The sequence below is a fragment of the Castor canadensis genome, chromosome 1, assembly GCF_047511655.1.
Source record: "Castor canadensis chromosome 1, mCasCan1.hap1v2, whole genome shotgun sequence".
Taxonomy (NCBI): Eukaryota; Metazoa; Chordata; class Mammalia; order Rodentia; family Castoridae; genus Castor; species Castor canadensis.
The window spans coordinates 206,829,259-206,847,818 of NC_133386.1; the positions used below are offsets into that span (position 1 = coordinate 206,829,259).

Here is an 18,560-nt window from a genome sequence, read left to right on the forward strand (position 1 = left end):
TCTGCAGCACCTTTCATCAGTGGCTATGGGAGACTGTTTCCCGTTTGTTTTCCTTGCTATATGTACATAAATAACAGTTTTTCCATCCTGTGGAAGGACATTTGTTTGTTTCCCTTCAGTGAGTTCTGTAGCTAGGTCCCTGTAGACGTGGACATGGATGTAGAGTCCTCTGGGGTGTGGGTGGTCTATCAGGATGTGATCAGATCCCTGCTGGAGTCCCTCCCTGAGTCTCCTGGTCTTAGGACTCCACCTACATCTGTCCATCTGTCTTCTTGGAGGATCCCAGTCTCTCTCACCCCACCCAAAGGAGGACTCTGTCCTACCCAGGCCTGCAAGACAAAGGGACAGTCCCACAGATGTATGCCAGGGTCCCCCATGGTCTTTTGTGACCAGCACATTTTGCCCTTACCTGAGTGCCTGAGGGTGGGGTCTGGCTGATGGGCCTGCAGGGCCTGCTCAGAGCCAGCCACACAGCTCAGTGGACCGGGTAGCCATGTTGCCTTGCATCCTTGTATGTGTGTCCGTGTTGTGATCAGAGCCTTTCATACCCATTAACTCGTGAAAATGGCCTCAGATGTCACCCTGCTTGGATCCTGACTGCTCTATGTCTGTCCTAGAGTGCTAGCTCTGCTGGCTCTGCTCTGAGCCTTAGAGGTTCACCCACCATGAGCCTGACAAGAAGGGCACCAGTGAAGCACGTCCCACCTTCTCCGTCACACAGTCACTCTGGGACCGCACAGGCAGGACGGGCAGGAAGCCAGTTGGACAGATCATCTGCATATGCAGGGCCAGGAAGCCTCTACCATCATGTCCTGTCACTTACTGGCCATTGCCACCCCAGGACTGCCCTGTGATGCATCCAGCCTGCATCCCACAGGATGGATCTCTGGGACCCTTCCTCAAGATGGGTGGAGGGGAGAAACCCCACCAGCCAGCTATTGGTTTTAGTGCCACATCTTTCCTAGGCTCAGACCTCTCTGGCTCGCTGTGTGCAGTGAACCCTTGGACCCCCAGGCTGGCCTTCCTCCCTGGTATGGGGAGTGAGGGGTCTGGAGTTTTCCCTGGTTTTCCTGCCCCTTCCTCACCAGTTGCTGTCTACAGAGACTGGTATGGGCCACCTGGAACCCCTACCACACCCTTGGATGCTATGTGAGCCTTCTGGAAGAGGAGACAGTGACCTCAGTATCCCCAGACTTTACCTGGGCTTCATTCATGAATCCTCTGCTCTGAGTGGGAGACATGGTGGATGTCTGTCTGTCCCTCAAGGCTTGGCCATGTGAGTCACTGGGGAGTGTGGCCATCTTGGGGCTGTGTGGCCCAGCAGCCTAGCTTGCAGTTAGTTTAAATCTCAGTTTAGCGAATGACCACAGATAAATAACCATCCTGTCCACTCACTATTCCTTATTTTTAAACTGTCTGCTTTCCTGTTTATTTGCTTTCTCAAATGTGCAAGGAATGCACCATTGGCTTCCTGTAGGTGCTTGTTCCCCTGGCAGGGCCATTTATCATCCCCAGGCCTCAGCCCTATGTGGGGCTGGTGTCATTGGCCACAGTGCTAGGCCCTGGCTGGCTGGCCAGAACAGGAATGACCCAAAAACCGGGCATCAGTGGCTCATACCTGTAATCCTAGCTGCTTGGGATGCTGAGATCAGGAGGATCGAGGTTCAAGACCAGCCTGGGAAACAGTTCTGAAGACCCCATCTCCAAAATAACCAGAGCAAAATGAACTGGACATGTGGCTCAAGCAGTACAGTGACTGCTTAGTGAGCATGAAGCCTTGAGTTCAAAACCCCAGTCTCTCTCTCTTACACCCACACACACGAATAGACCAAAGAGCTCATGGTCCCAGGGGAGCCTCTCAGGCCATGGGCTCTTTCCCGGATAAAACCAGTGACCCTCTCAGAGAGCCAGTAAGTGGCAAGCCTTACCACATTCAGAGGAAGCACAAATGTGTCACACACAGCAACTTCAGCTTCAGGTAGAGATGAGAAATCATTCAGACCTTTTCTTGGTGACTGGGGTCATCACCACAGTCGCTTGTGATAATAGCTTACATTGCATAGAAGACCTTTGAATGACTTAATCCTCTCATCCTTTAAACAACCCTATGCAGTAGGTCCTGTCATCAGGACCTACTTCACAGATGGGGACCCTGAGGCTCAGAGAGGTGAAGAAACCCACCCAAAGTCACCCACCAGTATGTGACAAAACTGTGTTGGAATCGGCTTACCATGGGGTTCTCTCACTGCTGCCACTCTACTGTGACCAGGCACTGAGAGAGGACCTGAGATGCGTCAGTGATGGGAGCAAGACCCCACACCTAGATGTTGTGTTTACTTTGGCTGCATGGAGGTTTTCCATCCTCCCTGTGTTCATGCCTGAGTTCTGAATGGTTGATAATTCTACATGTCCCATTGCGGTTATTGACCATAGTCACGTGTGTATTGGATGCCCTGCCGAACCCAGCCTTTCCTGCTGTGTCAAGCCTGGAACCAGGGTGCAGAGGCCCCATTTGCCTTGCCCGAGGTGGTGTGCGTGCAGAACCAGGCTGCTTGGACTGTCAGGACTGGGAGGAAGGAGATGGGGGGGCTGATGGAGAGATTTAAAAGGAAGGATTCCTGGGGGCCTGGGATCTTGAAGCCATTGAGAAACAAGGCATCAAGCATCACACCAGGAGACAGGGCATCAGTCTGAAGGGGCTGCGGGGCTATGCTCAGCCCTGGGCCTGGGGATGGTGACATAGGGTCTCTTGAGCAGCTCAGTAAGCTGAATGTCTGAGAGCTTCTGTATTTGCATTCTATTTTATAATGAAAGGAGTTTTCAAAAAGAAACCCATTGCCTGCACTGCTACTCTGGGTGGGATCCCACAATGGGGAACCCATGAAGACTCAGGCCTGGCCCCTACCTTCCATAGAGAGGAACACAGGCCTCAGGTCAGGAAGGGCCTGACCTTGAGCAGCTGCTGGCATTTGCAGAGCACTGTGCTGAGTGTTGCGTGCCCAACGCCACCTGTTCCAAGAGACCTGAGTCTTCAGCCAGCTCCCTCCTTCTTACCTGCGTGTTTACATCTCCGAGCTCAAAGTCATGGCTGCAGTTACAAGTTAAGATGTGATATGTGGCAGGTTGCTGTAAGACATACCCAGTGGACACAAAACCTCCTTGGGTGCTCTGCCCACCTGAAAGAACCCAGAGAGGAGCAGGGCTGGAGGCACCACAGAGACAGGTTGTCCCTTCACGTGGTCAGAAAACACCAAGATGGGTGAGTCTGCCTGAGCCACTGGCATCCTTGGAGAGCACAGGAGACGTGCGCATGTCCAGTCTGGCTGGGGACAGAGAAGGGGCTTCAAGGGTGGGTTCCAAGGGCTCTGAGCTTGGGCCCCGCTCCAGGAGCAGCTAGAGGTGATGGGAGCTGTCCAGGTCAGAGATCCTGCACACAGGGTTATGGAAGGAGGTGACCCCCTGCTTCTCAGCTGCCAAGTACCCATCCCAGTGTTGCTGCCTTGCCTGGAGACCCCCTCCTGGGGGACAGGCTGGCATCTACTGCCCCATCAGCTGTTCCCTGGGTTTGGGGTTTTCTCATTTCAATCAGGCCAGGGCTGTGTGCTCAGGATCTGTGAGGGCATGAGAACTAGCTCTAGTTTCCCATGGGAAATCAGGGCATGGCTTCACCTTCAGCCCCTGGCTCCTTGTGAGGGAGGACAGAGGGATGGTTTGGACATACCCCAAAAGGGATTTGAGCAGACAGTGGGTCAGCTTTCTGCAGTTGCACAGAGCAGTGCCCGGGGCAGATGGGCCTCCCCCACATCCGAGGAAGGAGAGGGTCATCCATTCCCCCAGTCAGGCTCTCCTCCCTCCTCACTAACCCCATCCATCAGGGTCCTGGGGCTGACATCACATAGGTGACCTCACACAGGACAGCTCAACACAACAGGAAGGTGTGTCTGGAGCCAGGAAGTCTAGAAACCCAGGTATGGCAGGGCCAGGCCTCCTCCAAGGGCCCCCAGGAGGTCCCTACTGCCTCTTCCAGCTTCTGGGACTCCGGGGTTCCTGGCTTATGGCTGCATCTCTCCCTCTAGTGTCCATCTCCATCTTTGCATCTGCCACTGTCTCATCTCCCCTTGTGGTCTCTTATAAAAAGCCCAACTGTTGGGTTCAGGTCACTCTGCTTCAGCCTGACCCCATCTTTCCTCAGTCACATCTGCAGAGGCTGTCACAGTCACAGGTCCTAGGGTTGATCTTGGATATATCTTTTGGGGGACACAGCTTACCCCACTATACTGGGTGGTGGAGACTGCCCAGGCAGTATTCAGAAGCTCTGACTTGGGGGCAGATGGGTCAAGATCCATGTGTGGCCTGCCCTGCTGATGGGACTGGTGGACAGAGCAGGGCTGAGACTTTGGGGACTTTGGGGTAACACTGCAGATGTGGGTGCTCTGTGCTTATATCCACAGTCACTCTCAGCAGCCCTGGGCAGGGTCAGGAGTGGGAAGAGGACTGCCTGATTTTACAGATGACAATGTAGAGTCCTTGGAAAAGCAAGGAGCCACCTGGCTGCCCAGACAGTGGTGATGAGCTGGAACAGGGTGGGTGTGACCAGTGGGGAGATATCCCCAGTAGGATAGCTGGCCTGCTTCCTCTGAGGAATGTCCCCCCAACAAGCTCTTCTGCAACCACCCCTGCTGGACACAGGCTGAAGGCCTCAGTGTCCAAGGGCAGGAGACCTGGGCCCTGGGTCTCCTGGGCCCTGCCCCAGAGACATGAGTCTTCTGCCCCTGGCCCACACTCTGGGCGAGCTGTGTTGGACATGCCTGCTGAGGGCCTGGTCACCACTCCCCTCCAGGGCCTTCCAGGCTCCTCTCCAGGCTTTGGGACTGGGCCTGACCCCAGCCACAGAGGGCAGCCTGAGAGAGCGCAGCGAAGTTGCATCAGCTGTGTTTACTTAGGAACTGAGAAACAGTCTAAAGAGCCGTCGTGAAAAGGAATGGAAAATCTGTGCTGTCTGCTCCCCCGAGACTCAGGACCCTGTTCCTCAGGACCATTCCTCACCCAACCATGGAGGAAGCACTCTCAGAGCAGCCTGGCAGCCCCTCAACCCAGGCCCTGGGCAGCACAGCCTTTTGGAGGTAGAGGCAGAGGTGGGCACCACCCAGAGGGAAAGAGCAGCTGCTGGCTCAGAGGCCTGGCCCCTGACTTGTGCACGTATGTGTGCAGGTGTGTCTGTGTATGTTCATACTTACGTGTGTATCTATGAGTGGGTCTGTGTCTCTGACGTGTGTTTGTGTGTGCATGTGCACGTGTTTGTGATTGAGTGGGTCCACTTGCTTGTGTGTCTGTATGTGAATCTGTGACATGCGTGTCTCTGTGATGTGTGTCTGTGTGTGTGAGTCTGCTTGCTAGGCAGGTGCTCTATCACTTGAGCCACTCCACCACCAAACAAAGCATACTCACTCGCCTTCTGAGTTGCATCAGATGAGGTGACTCTATTTTTTAATGAATTTATTTATTTTTGGAGGGACTGGGGATCGAACTCAGGGCTTCACACTTGCAAAGCAGGTGCTCTACTGCTTGAGCCACGCCTCCAGTCCTCTGTGTGTGTGTGTGTGTGTGGTGTGTGCATGTATGTCTTTGAGTGGATCAGTGTGCCTGTGTATCTGTGTGTCTGGGGAAGGGGCCGTGAGCAGTCAAGATGGAAGAAGGTATACAGAGACCTTGCGCTGCTGTGTGTCAGCCCCTGACACATGGAGCACGTCAACACTGACCGTAGCACCCCCTTCTGTCCCTGGGCTCCCCAGTACCTGGCTGGGTCAGTGATGGCCTTTTGCTGGTTCATGGGAGGCAGGTGTGGCACAGAGATTGGCAGATGGCTTCCATCTCTCTACCATGTGTGTCCTACAGGACCTGCATCAGTGATGTGACCACCAAAGAAGGGCACAGGGGGTGTGGACAGGACTTCTGGTGGAGGAGCCTGGAATGCTCTTGTCATTTGTTACCTGAACTATCCCCAGGGCCTCCAAGGCCTCCTCCCTCTTCTTCAGGCCCAAGCTTAGGGAGGGGCCTTGCTTGTGCAGTCCCCAGGGGACAGGGGAGGTGGACGAGAGGAGTAGAGCTGGTGGCAGGGAGATTATGGCAAGAAGGCGTCAACTACACCTCCTACCTGTCCTGTGAGCACACAGAGGCCATGCCCCTCTCCAGCCCGCAGCTGGGCTGGTGCACTAGGAGGAAGTGGCCTTGCCAAGGGTTCTAGTACTGCCACATTCCTGGCCTCAGGGGTTGTCAGCAGGGAGTGACCAAGACCCAGAGCTGGTCAGGCCTGGAGGTCCTCGGGGCTGAGGGAAGCTCTAAGGCTAGCACCACAGTGGAAGAAAACAGGATCCTAGAGGGACCTTCCTCTAGTGTTTTGGACCACGGGTTCCTTTTGTCCCCCACAGTCTCTGCACCCCTGACTTCTCCATGTGGGGACTGGCAGTGGCTCTGCCCAGTGCGTTTTCCAGGTTTGGTCCGCCATGGGCCCAGCCTCGGCCTTCTCCTCTCAACATGTGTGAAAGGCACATGTTTGTTGTTCTAGATGCTGTGCCGCACCTGCTGGTTCTGGGTCTGAGTCTGTGAAATGTCTTGAAGGTGGCCTTGAGTGCAGGCCCCTGATCGTGGCAGGCCCCCCTTGCTGGTGCCATCTCACTGTGGAGGGGAAGAGGGGCAGGAGGTGGGCAGGTCCTTCCTCTGATGCTGTGACCCTGAGGGAGGCCTGGCCATTGGGAAGGAGGAGGCTTTGCTGCCCAGTGTTCAGAGGCTCTGGGGAAGGACCTGGGTAAGCCTGACCTGGGTAAGCTTTGGGTCCTGAAGCAAAGGGAAGCAGTGCACCCCACCATGGGCAAGGCACGATGGCAAGCCACCTCCTCCCCAATGTCTCTGCAAGCTGGGTGCCTTTGAGGCACCTTATAAGGGGTTGAATGCTATCCCCAAAAGGTCTAAGGTGTCCATGTCCTGGTTTCTGGTCCCTGTGAAAGTGACCTCACTTGGAATTTGGGTCTTAGCGGATGTAAATAAGAGTTTGGGATGAGATCTCCTGGGTTCTCTGGGTGGACCCGAACCCACGCCTTAAAGAAGAAGAGAAGGGAGATTTGAGCACAGAGGCGCGCATGAGACCACAATGGCCAAGGTTGGGGAGATGCAACCACAAGCCAAGGGAAGCCAGAAGCTAGAAGAGGCAGGAAAGAACACCCCTGCCCCCACCCCTGGGCGTGTGGGATCATGGTCCTCCTGGCAGCTTAATTTTGGATTTCAGGCTTCCAGATCCATTGGCTGTGGTCCTTTGTCAGAGCTGCCCTGGAAAGAAAGGCAGCCCCTCCCAGGTGAAGCTTACTAGTTCTCCTCAAAACGCATCAGTGCCAAGACAGCCCCACCCCACTGGCCACCTCTCCTGTCAGTGGGTGACACAAGGGAATGAGCTTGTAGCCAAGAGTGGCACTATGCCTTTTACCCTCTGGGGAGGCATTTAGGGAGGATGGGAGCTGGGTACAGTGCAGCTGGCAGGCTCTGTCTCTGGGGAGTCCTCAAAGGCAGGGGCAGTGGGCTTCCAGGACCAGGTGTCTGTAAAGCCAGTCTGGAGCAGGGGAGAGGTCAGCACAACCTTGGAACTCTTATAGTACAGCCTCCAGGTGCTCACTGTGCCCTGCAGGCCTGTCTCTTCTCCACCTGTCACCTGCTGCTCACAAGGCTTGTGGTTGCACCTCTTGCTTAGAACTTGTCATCTCAGAGTGTGACCAGTGTGTCAGCGAACAGATCCAGATTTAGAGCTGGGAACTTTGTGAGCAAGTCAAGCTTTCTCACCTCTCCTCAGCATTCAGCCCTTAGCCCCACTGGGGACTTGTGGTCTGTGGAGGGTCTCTGGACCCTGCTCTGTGTCTCAGTGCTAGTGACTTAGCCAAGTAGCTATGGCAGAGAGCCTGGGCATCCCTTAGGTCTCCCCGTTCCAACCAGCCGGCCTTGCTGCTCCCCTAAGGACTCCAGCCTGAGATCAGATGGAGAGAAGCTGTGGCCCTCAGGACATGTGGAGGAGACTTGGAAATGACCAGGGTGTGTCCTAGGTTTGTGAGTGGGGAGTAGGCTTAGTTCTATTCCATGCCACAAGCTCACTTAGCAGTACCAGGCTCGCCACGCTGTGCAGGGCTTGCCCAGGGAGCCTCTGGGGTCTGGAATGTGCGTACTGCAGACCACAGGGCTGGCCTCTCCAGGAGGGCCATGTGTGGCCTCTGATGGCCTCTGATGAGGAAAGAGGGAGACAGCCAGGCTGTGTGTGGGGCTGGAGGTGCCAGGCCTGCAGGCGAGAGGCAGACTGTTGTCTATGTGGACCCGCCGGACAGAACAGGGGCGATCATTGCACTGCTGGGAGGAGCCTAAGGGTTGAGCCACCCAGGAGAGACTCAGGGCTCCACCCTGACCACATAGAGTGTAGCACGTGGTATCAGATGCCCACAAAAAGAGACCAGCCATGGTGACCAAGGGTGGTCATCCCCCTCCTCACCATTGCCATGCCAAGGATGCTTTGGGCCATCCTCTGAGTACCTTTCCCCAGGGAAGCCTTCCTGGGTGCCCCGCTCTGGGACCCTACCCGCTCTCCTGTGTCAGTCCCTGTCCACAGCAAAAACCTGGGACAAGGAGCGTAGAAAGGAAAGTACTGCCCTGGCTGGAGGTTTCACGGGTTCCAGCCCGTGATCGGTTGGCCCTGTGATGAGGCAGAACCATGTGGGGAATGCATGTGGAACAAAACCATTTACCTCATGTCCTGAAAAGTGACAAAGAGGAAGAGGAGGGGCTGTAGCCCTCTCTCTGCTTCCAGGGCTCAGCCCCAAGACCTGAGACCTCCCACCAGACCCCACCTTCCATAGACTCCACCACCTCCCAGTAATGCCTGGGGACCAGGGACCCAACACATCCACCACATGGGCCTTTAGGGGACACTCAGGGTGCAAACTGCAGCCCCTCTTCTGGGGTTCTGACTTCACTTATCCTGGGGAAGCCAGCGTGCAGGCCAAGGGGTGCCTGGGGTGCAGAGGGGACAGAAGCCATGGCTCCTGCAAGCGCCAGTTACCTCTACCTGAAGCAGCAGCCCACTCAGCTGCCAGCAGTCAGTGAGTGAAGGCTGAGGGGAGGGGGCCTGGAGCCCTGCCAGACCCGTGTGCTCCAGCAGGGATAAGGCTGAACAACCCCTAACCTGGCCTGGACTGCGGAAGGGCAAGGATGGCAGAACGGTACACAGTCGGTGCTCAATGGGTGCTCCTTGGACTGGATCAAGCTGTAGGAGTCATCACTATCGGTTCTCACAGCCAGGACTGGCCCGCTGTGTGTAGGGCCTGGGGTGCAAGTGAGAAAGGTGGCCCTTCAGTCTACCGAGCTCCTCAGTGGACACAGTGCTCCCCACTTTAGGGATGAGGAACCCCTGTCTCATCTGAACCACTCATGCTGCCCCTGCACTTGGGCAAGGCCTGATTTGACCAGCTAGATAAAGAAGACAAGACGGTTTGGAAAGTGGGCCAGCCCAGGGGTAGGAGGGAACAGTAGGGCAGATTGGCTCCTAGTGAGCACTGTGACTGCGGGGCTGTGGGATGGAGCCGTTGGCTTCTTTTCACTGTGCCTCATTTTCCCCATCTGTAAAATGGGAGGGAAACTGAACACCTGGAGCAAACTCTGAGCTGGGACACTGACAGTGGATCTGGTGGAGTGCTAGCTCTTGGAGGGTGCAGAACAGGATAGGATGGGGTGGGTGTGTAGCAAGGTCTTCCAGCTGTGTGGACCCGTAGCCTGGCAAATGTCTCTCGGACCATCCAAGCCAGGTACTCCCCACAAATGCATGCCATCCCCTCCCCTAAGGCCTGGGACATGTGCCCTCCCCTGACCCATTGAGTGACTCTGGGGACTCAGCTTGCTCTCATGCCTCAAACTGAAAGAAAAACAGAGCACTTGGACTTGTGTTTATTGCTTAGGGTTCTCCCAGCCCCAGAGAGGAAGGAGGAGGGGCATTCTTTTATGGTGGTACTGGGATTTGAACTCAAGGCCTCACACATGCTAAGCAGTCGTTCTACCATTGGAGCCACTCCACCAGCCCTTCTTGCTTTTGTTATTTTTGAGCTAGGGTCTTATTTTATTTTGCCTGGGCCTGGACTGCAATACTTTTATGCTTCCTGCATAGCTGGGATGACAGGTGTGCCACAGTGCTTGCTAAATTGGTTGAGATGAAGTCTCTTGAACTTTGTGCCTCAGCTGGTCTTGAACCGTGATCCTCCTGATCTCCACCTTCTGAGCAGTTGGGATTATAGAAGTGAGCCACTGTGCCTGGTAGGAAGGGGGCATTCTGCCTGCCACCCGTTTACCAACTCCTTTAGCAATGGGGACACAAGTGCAGGATTGGCATAGGCACCAGGGCAGGGAGTGGTTGATTTGTGAGACTCTGACTGTGGCAGAGCCAGGAGTGAGGACAGAGCTTTGGCTCTCAGACAGGTTCACCTTCTGTGCCCAGGAATACCCCTGCCCGTTCAACTCAGCTGCAATGAGACTCCTTCATCCCGTGTCCAAGTGCTGGGTACGAATGATCAAGGCCCTTCTGGAAGTCCCACTCTGAGAGCAAGCAACCAACAAGGCCATCAGCCTGGGGCAGGAAAGGAGTCTGGGGTCTGTGTCCTCCCCTGTGCAGATTGGCCATGCCCAGGTGAGCCTAGGTGAGCACTGGGATGGAAAAAGCCTGGTCAGGAGTAGTCCCTGCTCCAGGCTCTGCCCCTGAGGCTCTGCCAAGCCCTGCCCATGGAACCCTGGGCTATAGAGGGCACAGGGCAGGTGCCGCTCTCCTGACCAGGTGGGCTGGGCAGGTGCTCAGAAGCAGCTGATGGAAGCTGAAGGGGCCCTAGATCATGGTAGTCCCAGTGGGACTCAGTTTACCCTTCCAGCCAGCAAGGAGCAGAGGGCTCCCAGGCCCTGACATGGCACCGTCCCAGGCAGGGGTGTTCCATTTTCCAACTAGAACCCTGTTCCCTGAAGAGGGGAGACTAGAGGGTGAGAGGACCCTGCTCCTACTCGAGTCAGGCCAGTGAGCCAGTGTGCTGAGTCTGAAGCCAGCTGGGCATGGAGGAAGAAGCTCGGGATCTAAAGGGGTTTGCCTCAGTTCGTCTTGCGTATTTAAAAATGTCGTTCTTGGTTTGAGTTCTTTTGTTTTAACCTAGACTTACAAACATGTGTGTCTGTCCTTGGCTGTCCTAGGGCTAGGACATCATTAACCACACACAGAAAACACAACCCGGGAAGGAGGAGGGAGGAAGGAGGGAAGGGACACTGGGATCCCTGTCCTGTGCAGAAGGTGCCACTTGGACTGAGTGGGGTGTGGCTGGGATGAATCCGGAGGATAATCGCCTATACAGCTAGCCCCCCAGGTGCTGCCGAGGGCCCTGTCCACAGTCTGGTTCTGTGGTCCTGAGTTGCTGTGGCCAAGGTCACCACGCCTGTCTGAAACCACCTCATGGCCTTGTTGCAAGGCAGGGTTCTGATTTCCCAGTGAACAGCAACCTGGGCTGCACCCCTGAAGCCAGGCTCATTTCTTTCAGGCTGGGTGCCACAATAAGAGCTCACGTTTTGAGAGAAGGGAGGGTGAATGAAGGAGAATTAAGGTGAGGGAATGTGGTGAATGGACTTCATATGAAATAGAACAAAGAAACCTCTTGCAATTGCTTTAAGTGGGGCAGGGAGGGGTTTGAGATAACTAACGTACAAAGTAAGTACAAATTGTCACTATGAATCCCCCCATAATGAATATATCCTAATAAAAAAACTTATATAAGAAAAGAGTTCATGTTTATTAGCAAGTGTTCAGAACCCTTGTGCAGGCTGTCTGTCTGCACAGTGACCCTCTGAGCTGGTGCTGTCCTCAGTCAACTTACAGAGGAAGAAACCAAGGCACAAGAAGGGGAGAGGTGGGTCTGCCTCAGTGGCTTTGCCTTCCTTTCCGGTCCCCTTCTGCTCCCAGGGTGGTCCATGATTATGGCAAAAAGGGAGGTCAGCGTGGTGGCAAGGTGGAGCAGGGTCTGTAGAGGACAGAACCCACAGGCTGTGTGTGGGTGTGCACAGAGATCGATGTTGAGGAATCGGCTCCGTTCAAGCCCAAAGGTGGGAAGCAGGCTGATGTCCCAGCTCAAGCAGTCAGCCAGGAAGATCCCCCGATTGGTGGAAGGTTGGCCTTTCTGCACGATGTAGACCTGCAACTGATTGGGTGAGACTCACCCACATGAAGGAGAGCTATCTGCCTTACTCAGTTTATCAATTTAAATGTCAAATGTGTCAAAAAAAAAAAAAAACCTCTCTGACAAGACCCAGTCAAGTTGACACAGGAAACTAACCATCCATGCCGGGTAAATCCAGGCAGCCCAGGCATGAATTCCACTTTCTTCTCTCAGTGGCTGTGCTACCTTGGGTACATTGCTCACTCTCTCTGTGCCTCAATGTCCTACTCTGTCAGATGAGAAGGACAGTATTACCTGACAAGGTGGAGTGAGAATTCAGTGGCTAATGGAAGCAAAGCACTTGAACAGACCTGGCATGGAGCGTCATTGATGGATTTTGTTGTTCACCTTGTTGGCTTTGCTCCCTTTTGGGGGTCTCTTTCCAGGCACTGGGTGGCACCCTCCCCCCCCAACCCACCCCCGTGCTCCCTGGGCTCCATGTGCCAGGCTTTATACCCTCTTTTCTGCAGTTTGTGACCCTCTGCCCTTGGCAGGTTGAGCTAAGGAAGAGATGACTCCAGAGTGTCTACCTCCAGCAGCCACCTGACTCCAGGGCCCTCTCAGAAAGGCCAAGTCCTGTGGCACGTATGCTCCGTGGACCAGCCATGGGACAAGTAGAGGGAGGCCCTTCGTCTCACCTTGCTCCCCTGGTGCTGGGCCAGCCTGGTCTTGCCACACCCCAGAGTCCATTGTCCTCAGCTCAGATGAAGATGCTGAGGCTGGCCGTGGCTGGTCTGCGAGTGGGACAGGATTCCCAACCCTCGTGTGTCCTGCCAGCTTGCACAACCACCCTCCCACCCCCATCCCCACCTGGCTGTAGTTGTACCTGGAAATGGAAGTCTTTTTTCAGGTGGCAGAGGCAGCCTGTCTGGGTACCACCTCTGGCCCAGGTCCCATGGCTGGGGCTACAAGGACTGGCTGGAAGCGGCCTCGGGGAAAGAGGCGAGTGGATGTGCAGCTGGCTGGCCATAATGCTGAGGAGCTGTGCTGAGGGCACAGCTGGCCAGGGTCTCTCAGGAGCCAAGAATGGGCTGGGCTGGCCAGACACACGACTTGGCTGAGTCAGCCCTAGGAAACCCAGGCAAGGCCCACACCATCCCCTAAGGTGGGCAGGGCAGGGCAGGCTGCTTTTTGCCCCTCCTGCCCAGCCACTCCATGGTCATGTCTGGAAAATATCTCTCTGGAGGTCCAGCGCTCAACCCTCCACCCAGGAGCCCGGCCTCTATCTTCCTCTCTGCCTCCTCAGCCATCTCCAGAGTGGGGACGGGTGGAGGGCTGGCAGCTAGTTCCCTTGAGGCCTGGGTGTGGCATCAGCCACAGGGACTCAGTGTGGTCATTTCCTCTCTCAGGCCCTTGGTCTGTGCATCTTTAAAAATATGATGGTGACTCTGCTTCCTAACCTGTGGGTGTTGTAAGACTCCCCTCAGATCAGACAGGACTTGGGAGAAGGCACAAGGGAGTCAAGGGTCCATCAGTGCAGCCAGTGGGGACTCCTAAGAGGCTGCTGCTCCCCAGGGTAGGAAGATGCTTGAACTGCCCAGTTCAAGCCCCAGGCCGTCAATCCAGCCTGGAGACTGCAGCCTGGCACATTTCTGATTCCACGTGCTAGCGTCCCCTCTCAGGAAGGGCAGCCATTGCTGGACTTGGGACCTTAGCAGGGTTTTGTAGTACAAGTGTATGGTGTTGGCATGATGGCTACATTGTCCTTTAACTGAGGGCTGCCAGTGACTGCCCTCTTCAAGGAATGGCGTGGGGCCTGCTGATTTCTCCATGGTTGTGGAGCGGGCCCAACATGAAGGCTTGTGTACTTTATCACTGAGCGTAAGTGTGATTTCAGGGCATTCCTCCCCACTCCCTCTACCCCATCCTTTACTGAGAACCCATCAAGTTCAGGCAGAAGCATTGCAGCCATACTGCTGCAGGACACCTGCCAGCCCCTGCTTTTCTGGCCCCCACCAGTTGACCGAGAGCCCTGAGAGGCAAAGCCTCACCCTCACTGGGGACAGGCTCATACTAGGTCACTGCAGGTGCCTCCTCACCCCTCTCAAAGCAAGATCCTCTTTACAAATGGACTGAGAGAGGAGTGTGGCCAGCCAAGGCCACACTGCATTGGGCTGGGCCCCTCTCTTGGCTCTGTGTGGCCTCAGTCCTCTGCAGGATGACGGGGAGGAATTTGGCCAATCGTCCCCTCTCCTTGAGCACATACAGATGGGATGTAAAGGGAGCTGGGAAGTGTGGATTGCTTCTCAGAGGTTCATCTTGCCTGCATGCGGGGCTGCAAACACTTAGCCGAGCCTGGCCCCAGACAGCAATTCTGTGCAGCCCCCAGGCTGCCCTGATAAGGAACCAATGACCTTTCTCCACAAGGATCCCATTGTTGTGGTTCAAGGGTGGGTGGCTGGCTGAGTATGGAGGGAGGGGACACTTGAAGGCCAGATCACTGCCCGGAAGGCATCTTGGGGTGTGCACTAGCTCTGGGTGAGGTGTCCCAAGCCAGGGATGGGCTCCATTCCTGCTTCCATGGAGCTTGGGCTCAGGGACCCAGAGCTGACCAGGGCAGGGCGAAGACTGGCCTGTCCCCTATCTGCTCCAGGGACAGCATCTGCTCTGATGTGGAGAGGCTTTTGTGTCCTGTGTCCTGATGGGAGACAGAGGCTGAGAAGCCTCTATAGCATGTGGGGGGGTGAGGTGTTGGGAAGGACAGGGCCAAGCCTGGAGTCGGCGTGTACTCCCACCCCTGTCCTTGCCCTCTGCACCTCCCTGGTGGCCTGTGATTCTCAGCAAGGCAGGAGGAAATAAGGACCCCTGGGGACAGGAACGAGGAGGTGCTTATGGTCAGGGAGAAGTGTGTTAAGCAGTGGTTCTTGGGCAGAGGAGGGACCTGCAGGTCAGCATGTCTAGGCCCCACCGCCAGGCAGGGTTGCCCCAGGCCTGACCACATGGATGTATCTTGGCTGTGGCCACAGTGGAGCAGCAGGAGCTGTGGACACTGTCACAGCACTAGCAAGGCCTGAGAGCTGGCATGTCCATCAGCCCTGGGCAGAGACAGAGCTGAGGAAGGGCCCTGGAGCCAGGTGCCAGGGTGTGAGAAGGGTGCAGGAAGGTATGTCCACTCCTGCCCTGCCTGGACAGCCACTGCCAGGGGGCCCCACCTACTCCTGGCCCTGAGGGAGCCTTGCTGTCCTTTGGTCCATGTGGGGCTTGTGCCACGCTGGACTTCCATGGCAGGGCACGCCCCTGGCTGATTTCCACTACTAGAACCCCTCTGTACCCAGCGGGCTGAGCACACATACAGGCCAATGCAGCACTTCCAGAATGGATCGACTCATGGCTGGAGAGGGTGGAGCTGCTGAGGTCAAGAAAGGTTCCTGCAGGGACAGGGACAAGTGGGGAAGAGTCAGCTTGTAGGGGAAAGGCAGGTCCTCTAAGGAAGGCACAGAGTCCTGCAAAGCACCCTGAGAAGCAAAGACCCAGGTCAGTGCCTAGGTGGAGAGACAAGAGGGGTCTGGGGCTAGGGTAGAGCCCCTCTTCTACCTCCCTTCCACCTGTTCTATCCTGTGGCACTTGGCACCCACAGGCCCCCCAGACTCCCCTAGCTGGCCACTGGCCCTGCCTAGGCTTCCTGGTACCCACATCTATCCCTGATGCAATGCTCAGCCTTGGTACCCTGTGGGTCAGGGTTCACCTCTACACCCACACCCCAGCAAACCCCTCATCCGATGCATGGCTGGCCCCCAGCCTCATGCACTCAGCCTCTGCTCAGAGCCATGTTCTTCCAAGTCACAAGTCTTCATCGGGAGCCAAGTTCAAGTGCCCCTGTCTAAAGTTGGCTGCTCGCCCCTCCCTACTGTGGGCTCTGACTTTGGACAAAGTTAAGACAGAAAGGCAGCTGCGCTGGCAGGGTCCACCCTGGTTAGTCACTCCACTAGGACCAACAGGAAGAGGAGAGCAGTGGCCCTGCCATACATGGAGCTTTTGAAGACAGGGAAGCCAGCCACCTTGGTCACCCAGATCCACCCCAAGATTGAATAAAGTCTGGTGCTCCCAAGACGAGGTGCTGAGGGAGACTCCTGGGGGCACATGCACCCAGTGATAGTCACTGGGATTCCTATCAGCTGACGGTAATGGCAACAAAAAACAGGGCCCCAGGGAGGAGGTAGGTTCTGCTTCAAGTTACCAGCAGGATATCCCACGGGGGACCCTGGCTGCCTGATGAAGTGGTGTTAGAGAAAGTTTCCTTAAGTCTTCCAGGAACCAAGAGTGCGGCTGACCACACCGTTGTCTCCAGCAGTGAAACCATGACATTTCTTCTGGAGGTGACTGACTTAGACTTGTGCAAGAAAGGGGTTAGGTGGCCTTAGGTCAGATATGCCTTGGTCTGCAGGGTTTCCTGATACTCCAAGCCTGCAAACCCCTCTCCTCTCTGGCCTGGACAAAAGCAAATTCTGGCCACATACATCCAGTGCCCCCTTCCCCAGTCACTGTACTCTTGCTTCCTTGCCCAGCCTTCTGTGTAAGGAGGGACCAGGGAGCCCCGGGTGGGTCCCCACCAGGCAGAACATGATTTTTTCTCCAAACACATGCAGGCATGTCCACAGGCTATGGCCAGTCTCCCTAAGTCTTGCTCTGGGCTCTTTCCTCCCAGGGCTCAACAGGGTCCCATCCCTCACTTGGCCTTCAGGATGAGAAGGGCCAGGCCAGGTCACAGCTGAACGCAGAAAGGGAATCACTCTTGGCAGCAGGAAAGGGCTGTGGTAACTGTGGGCGAGGACCAGCGGTGTTCAGATGACATCGAGTAAAGGGGGACAGGGGAGCAGGGAGGTGGCGTTGCTGACACTCGGCACAGGAGGACAGTGGGAGTAACCCATGTGTTGGCCTCCGATTGCTTCAGGAAGTACAATCTAAGATGCAGAGAGAGTCCAGCTGGAACCTGGCCCAGGCCCAGGGCCTCCCCACAGCAGGTAGTACAGGCCAGTCTCCCAGCTGGCAGCCCCAGGGTCTGCAGGCCCTCCAGGCACAGGGCACCCCCACCTTCCACCTCACTCTTGGCCACTCCAGGCACTCTGAAAACACTCATCCTTATACCTTATGCCAGCATGGCCGCTGGCCAGGACCTCACTCAGGTCACCATGGACTTCAGCCCTGTAAGTAGCCCTGGGGACCTCTCTGAGGACCCTTCCTGAGTTTGATATAAGGAGAACCAGTGTGGTAAGCTCCGGGTTTGCCCTCGTGCCTTCATCAGGGAGCTCGTGCCACCCTGCAAACCTAGGTCACCATGCAGGCATCTTCTCATTCAGGTGGCACCTACTTTGAGTCCCTACTCTGGATCTGGGATCAGGTTGTGAGCAAAACAGATACCAGAAGTTTTAACAGGGAATAAAGAAACGCCAGGAAGAGAGCTGGGGATGAGCCCAGTGGTAGAGCACTTGCCTATCCTATTGTGTGCAAGACCTTGCGTTCAGTTCCTAGTGCCACAAAGAAAAATGAAAAGGAAAGCCAGAGCGCTTCCAGGAGCCCCAGAACTATGTGAGGAATGCACACTATGCAGCCCTGGGAGGCGACACTCCCTCCTGAGTGCGGAATGTGACAAGACACAGCCCGGGAGATGTGGGCGAGGGGCACCGTGGGCAGTGGAAGGGTCAGTACAGAGGCCCCTCGGCAGGAATGGGCTCCATATGTTCCAGGACTATAAAGGGGACCTGAGTGGCTGGAGTCGAGTGGGTGAGAGAGGGCTTCCTCAGAATGAAGGTGAGGGGCACAGGGTCGGGAGGGCTCTGGGCTGAGGGACAGGACTGGATTGTGACCTGGTGATCTGCTTGACCTTTGAAATGCATGCCTCCACCCCAGTCCTGTGTGACATTGGCCATTAGGCAGCAGTGCCTGTAAGGCACTGTGAGGGAGGGCTAGGGGACTGGGGAGCTGGGGAGCCAGGGCTTCAGCAGAGTTCTACAGATCTGAAGCTGTTACAGGATGGGTGGTCTCTAAAAACTCTGATCAGAAGACTCCTAGCAAGACCCAAAAACGTAGTAACGTTTATTGAAAGTGAGGGGAAGTCACCCACCGCGAGAAAAAGGAGTGGTGTGCCCTGACTAGCTGGGATCAAAGTATGTAGGCAGGTCGTGGTTTCAAAGCGCCTTTATAATTGAAGGGGTAAAGGATGGGAATAGTCTGGGTGCTCTTTGCATGATGGGTAGGGTGACTGACAGCTTTGCTTGACAAGGTCTCCTCATGCAACCTAGGGAACACTGCAATGCACTGCTCTCAGGCATCCTAGTCGCATGTATGAGGTAGGCTCAATAC

At 55.7% G+C, this 18,560-nt stretch overlaps 1 protein-coding gene across 3 annotated transcripts in view; it reads left to right on the plus strand.

Annotated features, from left to right (window-relative positions):
• Osbpl5 (oxysterol binding protein like 5) overlaps nucleotides 1-18,560 on the plus strand; it is a 54,375-nt gene that overhangs the window by 10,889 nt on the left and 24,926 nt on the right. The window contains exon 1 of one of the 3 annotated variants that reach the window (XM_074050988.1): nucleotides 17,787-18,008. The exons of the other annotated variants lie outside the window; for them this stretch is intronic. Within the exon in view, the coding sequence (XP_073907089.1) occupies nucleotides 18,003-18,008 (6 nt within the window). The 5' untranslated portion in view covers nucleotides 17,787-18,002. Of the gene's footprint in view, nucleotides 1-17,786; nucleotides 18,009-18,560 lie in introns of those variants that run through there. 3 annotated transcript variants of the gene reach the window in all.